The 7,822-nt window shown below is 38.9% G+C and overlaps 1 protein-coding gene across 1 annotated transcript in view; it reads right to left on the bottom strand.

Moving 5' to 3' along the window:
* Window positions 1-3,111: 3,111 nt before the first annotated feature.
* The window catches only part of LPXN (leupaxin), a 41,327-nt gene continuing 36,616 nt past the window's right edge, over window positions 3,112-7,822 (bottom strand). The window contains exons 8-9 of the mRNA XM_008067472.2: window positions 4,507-4,655; window positions 3,112-3,898 (exon numbers count right to left, since the gene is read on the bottom strand). Coding sequence (XP_008065663.1) covers window positions 3,629-3,898; window positions 4,507-4,655 — 419 coding nt within the window. The 3' untranslated portion in view covers window positions 3,112-3,628. The remainder of the gene's footprint in view (window positions 3,899-4,506; window positions 4,656-7,822) is intronic.

Below are 7,822 nucleotides of genomic sequence, written 5' to 3'. Positions count from 1 at the left end.
CAGGCAAAAAAATGTTATTTCCACAATAGAGTATTTGTTGAGATTTAATGGTAACCAGAATAAGAAGAGAAGATGGATTGCTCTCACCAGGATGCTATGAAGTCACTGCAGTTGTGCAGAATCCATGGTGTGTGAACCTAAACTCAGTAAGGAGACATATCCCCACAGAAAACTAATTTAGGCACTAACATTTATCATATATGAAGTGAAGGAACTGCCTACATACACTGTCTCCTTCATTGTGGAATAAATTTGAGACACTGCTGCCTTGTGGCAAAGTGATAAATTTGCAATAAGTACAATCCAAGCACCAGCTCTTATCTGGAACTTTTTTCTTTTTCATCCCATGGATCCCAGTAGACTTCCATTTTTCCCTTTGAGTTTTGGTTTTCCCATGTGCTGCAGTGATAATGACTCCTACAATACCTCAACAATATTTTAGAGGTAGGCAGTTGCTTTTTCAGTCTCATATTTCAGTAGCTGATGCAACTGCCCTCACTAAGGACCTGCTTACGCCTACAACACTTCTAAAGATCTGGAAGATCTTTTTTCTGTTTGATGCTGCTTAGTGCTGCGCCTGGGGGCCTAGGGAAGACCTGTGTGTCTGCTGTGTGTTCCTTAGGACACAGAATTCCTGGCTTGCCTCTGCTTTCAGATTCTGTAAAGTTCTCAGACATGTTCCCTCAGGGTACTGGCAATGCTTACTTTCTTTCTTTCTTTCTTTCTTTTTGAGTTGGAGTCTCACTCTGTTGCCCAGACTAGAGTGCAGTGGCCGCTCCTGGCCACTGCAGCCTCGACCTGCTGGGCTCCAGTGATCCTTCCGCCTCAGCCTTCCAAGTAGCTGGAATTACAGGCCCATGCTACTACGCCCGGCTGATTTTTTTTTATTTATTGTAGAGATGCGGTCTTGCCTAGTTGCCCAGGTGGGGGTACTCTCTACATTACCTAGAAATTCAGAATCTTTTGAATATTTTTCATTTTAAGCATATGAACTCAAAATTCATTACCCCCTTTCTCTTTCTTACCAATATTCAGATTTTTAAGTATTCACATCTCCACAGAGCCCTCATGTTTTCAGGAAACTTAGTCCTACCTGTAACTCTGGAAATGGTTCCATTTGGTCTAAGCCAAGCTGCACAATCTATTCCCCCAGCAAAAATTACTGGTGGACATGTGACCTAAGATAATACAATTAGGACAAATCTTACTTTTTCTCCCCCTACTGGTTATGAAAATGGAAGCTTGTGACTGACAACAATGCTACAACCACATGAAAGAACTTGTATGGAAAAACATTTGTTGTCTTTATCAAAGTATCACCTTGGAGGGCTCTCTCTATATATTCCAAGAAATAACTCGCCAAACTAATAGAGGGACTTCTCCTTGAGAATAGAGTTCTAAGTCTAGGAAATATTCCTTTTCAGACATATATACTCACTGGTGGAAAACCTCTGTCCTCTGAGGGTGGGTTTCATTTTTTAAACACCCTAGATGTTACTTAGAACCAAGAATAAATAGGTGGTGATCAGTTTGTGTAATCGTATTTCTGGATTTTTTTTTAAGAGAACTTTTTACTTGTGAGTAGCTTCCTGGTTGCTAAAGTACTGGTCCTGAACTGTATCTCTTTTTGAGCAAAGATAACCACTTAAATTCAGTGTGGGAAGAAAATGTCTTTACATTTTTTTCCCTTTCTTTTTGCTACTTTCTCTTTGCTAGGAAGCTTCTTAATTACACCTTAGTGAACTCTGGCTTTTCTCTGACATTTAAAAATATTTAGATTTTACTAAAATTTCAGAATAGTCAGTCCTTTTAAAAAAAGTTTTAGCACCTGAACATTCCTTCTTACAAGCTAAAACCTCAAGTTTACTTTGTCAAATTGCCAAGGCAACCAGAGCATTGCCATGCTAACACCTGCATATGATATCATCAAGGGAAGGCACCGTAAAGAGGATGTTTAGAAACTGAATGTGTACTCTGCATCGTCTGGCACTCTCAGCCAGCCAACAGGATAGAGAGGCCAGATGGTCTGTGTGGACTCCCACATAGCTTACATGCATTTGATGTTCCTATTTTATAGAATTAACTGTTAACACTTCTGTATGACTCTCAAAACCTCTTTATTATCCATTCCAACAGAGAAGATAGATATAATAAAGCTTGGCAAGAATTCTCATACCAATCTAAAGACATCAAATTTGGGCCTATTTTTAAAAATATCTTCAATGAAGGAGGTGTGAAGGAGTTTTCCTTAGTAACTTATCATCAAGGATTCTTAAACTCTGGTTTTTGTTGTAACACGTAATCATATAATTATTCTGAAGACCATGGTAAGAAGGATATAGTACAGATCTTGCCAAATATCTATTTTGCAGAAGAATGACTCCTTGTGAACTTACTTTTTTTTTTGCAGGATTTACTGAGAAGACAGAAAAACTCCCATGGTGGGAGGGGACCCAAGGGGGTTGCCCGTGAACTTACTTTTATAAACAAATAGAGAGGACATAAAGTCAGATTCTTGAATAGCCTGGCAAGCTTTTCTATACATAAACTTATACAATAAAAGGAACTTTTATTTGGGGTTTAACTTTCCTGATCCAAACTAGAAAAAGATCACATGTTCTTATATATAAGAATACATGTTCTTATATCTTTCTTCAGAAAGGCTCTAAGAACAGTTATTCCATTTGTCTTCATCAGGCAAACGTGAACTTGAAGAAGATATACATTTCATTTTTATTTTAGAAATAAATTTGTTTCAGACAAGACTATACAAGATAAAAACAACTTAAGAATTTAAAGAAAATGAATGTGTAAGGTGCCTAACGGAGACCCAGAATTTCTCCTTAGGTAAATAAAGAGACTGAAACAGTTTTAAGAAGATTTACCATCTTTTATGATAATTCAGTTACCTAAGTCCAAAAAGTAAAATAAAATGGTTATGGAACCAAACTAAAGAGAAAGGTTTGTGAATAGGGGTTTCTCCTTTTAATTTCTTCTGGTTAAAATTTTAAAATCACCTATTGTATGATACAAATTTAATTGCACATAGTGCCTAGTATATAGCATGGGAAGCGAAAGTTTATCTTCCAAAACATATATGACAAATAAGTCATTAAAACTGCAAGCCATTTTATTTATCAGTGGTGTCAGTACTCAAAGTGGTCCAGTTAAAATCTACTTCCTCTTGAAAAAGAAAAATACACTGCAAGAAGTTGCAAAGAGCTTAGGAGTGATTGTAAGACAGTGAGCCACAGAGAAATGAGGAAGCTTGAAAAGATGCAATTATGAGATCCAAATAAGAGAGGATCTGAGTAGGGCTATCGGTAGCGGTGAAAATGGAGAAACCCAATGGTGGAATGAATTGTGCATGTAGAAAACACATCTGTAGAGGGAGCAGACAGCAGGACCCAGATCTAAATCCATGTGACTGATTAAAAAATAATAAGATTTAAAGTCTTAAACATAAGATCACAAGCCTAGTCATGCAAAGTCCAGAAGTTCCCTTATTTTCTCATCACCTTTACTTTCTCTATAAGCCTACTAAGCAGACATATTACAACAAATTTACTTTTTCCTCTGTTGGTTTACATTTTATAGGAGACCCGAAAAGATTGTTGATCAGATGAGATTACAGTGGGAAGAGCTTATTGAAGCAGGGTTGACAATAGGTCTTATCATTCTGCTCCCTGAAAATGCCTTTTGACAACTGTGTCAGGCAGAAAGCACACACAAAATGCTCAGGATGGAACTTGTGCCCCATGGCACTGATGCAGCGGCCAGTGATAGGTTGCCCACATCCATGGCAGAGGGTCCCTCGGCGGTGATGGTAATGGAGCTCACAGAACGGACGTCCATCCAGTTCAAAGAAAGAGCCAGTAGAAAAACTGATGAAGCAGTCCTGGGGTAGAGAGAAGACAGAGAAAAGGAATGCATATGTCAAGAGGAAAAGTGTCAGTAAAGTTAAATTTTCAGCCTTGAATTCCTACCAGCTACCTGCCAGTCACAGGAATTTTGCTTGGGTCCTTGTCAAATGGAGGCTAGATTGCTCACTTGCAAAACAGACAAGCAGATGTCCACAATGGATGTTGTATTTTGTTTTTGTTTTTGAGTTGGGGTCTCATTCTGTTGCCCAGGTTGGAGTGCAATGACATGATCCTGGCTCACCGCAACCTCGACCTCCTTAGCTCAGGTGATTCTCCTAAGTAGCTGGGACTACAGGTGTGCATCACTACAACCAGCCATTTTTTTTTATTTTTTGTAGAGACAAGGTCTCACTATGTTGCCAGATTGATCTCAAACTCCGGGGTTCAAGCAATCCTGTCTCAGCCTCCCAGAGTGGCAAGAGCCACCGTGTCCAGCCAGATGCTGTGACTCGTTTCTCCCTTAGGAAGCCCTCATCCATTCCTCATCCAGGAGTGTGAACCCTTTTTCTAGTTGCAGCTCTTCCTTCCAGAGAGGAAAACCCTTGACTTTCCCCAAATCCAAAAGATAAATGAGCATACAGACCCCACACACAAAGCACTCTGGGTGCCAGACAGCGTCCATGGCTGAAAGGTAGTTTTCCAATACCGGGCGGTTGCAGCCACCACACTTGGGTGAGAACATGGCTAAGAAATCCTTTCGACAATATGGCTTCTTGTCCTTCTCATGAAAGCCTGGAGAGATAAAACCAAGGATTCACGGTTGCAGTCTGAGTCCTTAATGCTACACTGGAGGCTGAGAGGAGGCCACTGATCTAACATCTCCCAACCTCAGTGTCCTCGTACTCAGAATAGGATAACTATCTATACATATCTCAAAGAATTGTAAGAAACAAATGAGATAAGGTAGGTGAAGTGTTTTGGTATTACGTCTGATTCATAGTAAGTACTTAAGTGTCTTTGTACTAAGTATTTCCTTGGCCTGGGCAGTTCTGCCCCAGAGCTCGATATAGCTGGCCTCTTCTTGTGGTTCAGAAGTCAGCTCAAATATCATCTTATTAGAGTGGCATCTCTTCAGTTCCTCTTTGTCACATCATTTTAAAAAATTTACTTTATAGCATTTACCATTATCTGAAATCATTTTTATGGTCTGTCTTCTCTCACTGGAGCATTAGCTCTGAAAGAAACTAGATGTTGTTAGTCTTGTCACCATTATATCCCTGGGCAGAAAAATGTGCCTAATATGTTAAAATAAAATACTACTAAATAATAGTTTTCCAAAAGATACAGAATCTAAACATAATAATTCAAACCATACACCTGGATTAAAAATAGATGAATTCCTTTTTAATCTTGAAATGGGAAAATTCTCATAAATGGGGCTCAAATTTCAAAAGTAAGTTGAAGATTAATATATTTAGCTACATAAATATATATATATGAAATGACTTATGCATGTTAAGAAAATACCATAAACAAAGTCAAAGACAAAAGGACAATATGAGGAAAATATTTGCTAATTATATCCCAGAAAAATGTAGCTAATACAAAGAACTCCTAAGTATGAGAGGGGACCCCAAAAAGCTGAAATTTATTTATTAAAAATTGCATATTTATTCTTACATGTTTAAGCTTCAGTCACCTTCAAAATACGCTATGTTTGATGTAGTATACCTATTGAGATATTTTTTCCACTGCTCAAAACAGCTTTTCAACTCTTCAATTTTGGTGCTTTATAGTGATTCTGCTGTTTTTTACTTCACCTTTTCCACATAGGGAAAACATTTCCCTTTGAGGACTTTTTTCATTCAGGGAAACAAAAAAAGCCATTCAGGGTAAGATCGGGTGAATAAGAAGGGTAGAACATGGGGTTCATTCCGGTTTTGGTCAAAAATTGCACATTCAGCATGGTGTGGGCAGGTGCATTGTCATGGTGGAATAATCAGTCACCTGTCTGCCACAACTCAGGACATTTCTTCAGCAATGCAGCCTCTCACAACAAGGCTAGCTGGTATGCTGATGCTGATGGGTTCCTAGAACACCTAGCAAGAGAAGCCTATACTACAAGGGGCCCACCCTCCAAAAGATAATACTGTTGTTGTTTTTTTGTCTCTCCTAGTATATGTATTGTTTTAATTATTTTGTATAAAGTTAAAAAATGAGGTGAGTGGATTGCCTCAGCCCGCGGGTTCGAGACTCGCCTGGGCAACTTGGCGAGACCTCATCTCTACAATAAATCAAAAATTAGCTGGGCATGTTAGCGCGCACCTGTAGTTCCGGCTACTTGGAAGGCTGAGGCGGAAGGATCGCCAGAGCCCAGCAGGTCGAGGCTGCGGTGGCCGGGAGTGGCCACTGCACTCCAGTCTGGGTGACAGAGTGAGACTCCAACTCAAAAAAAAAAAAAAAAGAAAAAAGGAAAAGAAAAAATTTAAATGGAAAAAATGAATCCCTTAAGTGCTGAATCAAGTTGAAACAAATTAACTTAACTGTGTATCAAATTGATGACATGACGAAAGAAGGAAATAATTCATTCAAATAACTTTAAAACACAGTGTTTGGTCATGCAATCTTAATGAATGAGTTCTAAAAACAAAAAGAATTGCAAAAAGTTTTAAACTGTTTCCACGTATATTGGAAATTTGATGAGAGTAGATTTTGGCTGGGCATGGTGACTTATGCTGTAATCCTAGCACTTTGGGAGGCCAAGTGAGGAGAATTGCCTGAGCCCAGGAGTTTGAGACTAGCCTAGGCAATATAGTGAGACCCCGCTTCTACAAAAAATCAGAAAATTAGCTGGGCATGGTGGTGTGTGACTGTAGTCCCAGCTACTCAGGGGACTGAGGTGGAAGGAGGTCAAGGCTGCAATGAGCTGTGATTGTGCCACTGCACTCCAGCCTGGGCAACAGGGTGAGACCCTAACTCAGAAGAGGAGAGTAGATTTTGATGCTATTGCCACATACAAACAAAAGGATAGCTATGAGAAAAGATGGGTATGTTAATAGATATGTTAATTTGCTTCACCATAGCTACTATGTCACCATGTATAAGTGTATCAAAACATTATGTTATACTCTGAAAATATATACAAGAATAATCTGGCTATTTTCAATATTCACATTGCAACATTTACATTGCTTTTTTTTGAAATTATTATAGGTAGACTGTATAATAAGACAAATAATTAATTACATTAATGTCTTTGGAAAGCAGTTTTACAGCATTTTAAAAAAGTAGATATAAAATTAAACCAAAAAACCCTGTATTTTTACACTTATGAGTGTGAACACATGACTTATTTTTCTCTTTAAAAAAAGAGATTCTAAGCTTGGGCCACTGAAAAACCTAGAAGTAATGATGCCATAGAAATAATGACTGCTTCTCGTTTTTAAATACCTCCACTGATGCAGTTTTGTTTTGTTTTTGGAGAAATAGATTACTCAAATTATGGGGCAGGGTTGACAAGATGGGCCTGATATACCTTGACATGTCAAGGAAATAGAAAGATATAGATTATTTGGATCATGTCAAAAAGGATACAGTAGCCAATTTCAAGGGCCTACCTCTGGCTTTAGATAAAACAATTTGAGAATAGAAAAAAAGTAACTACTGCAATTGATCAAATCACATCAAAGATATACAACTCCATGAGTTCATAATAATTTTTTATTTTTTTATTTTTTAAATTTATTTATTTTTGAGTTGGAGTCTCACTCAGTCGCCCAGACAAGAGTGCAGTGGCCGCTCCCGGCCCCCGCAGCCTCGACCTGCTGGGCTCCGGCGATCCTTCCGCCTCCGCCTTCCGAGTAGCTGGAACTACAGGCGCGCGCTCCCACGCCCGGCTCATTTTTTGATTTATTGTAGAGAGGAGGTCTCACCAAGTTGCCCAGGTGGGTCTCGAACCC

Source organism: Carlito syrichta, unplaced genomic scaffold (assembly GCF_000164805.1).
Source record: "Carlito syrichta isolate Samal-C Ts95f unplaced genomic scaffold, Tarsius_syrichta-2.0.1 Scaffold309639, whole genome shotgun sequence".
Lineage (NCBI taxonomy): Eukaryota > Metazoa > Chordata > Mammalia > Primates > Tarsiidae > Carlito > Carlito syrichta.
This window is presented reverse-complemented; position numbering and strand designations above follow the sequence as displayed.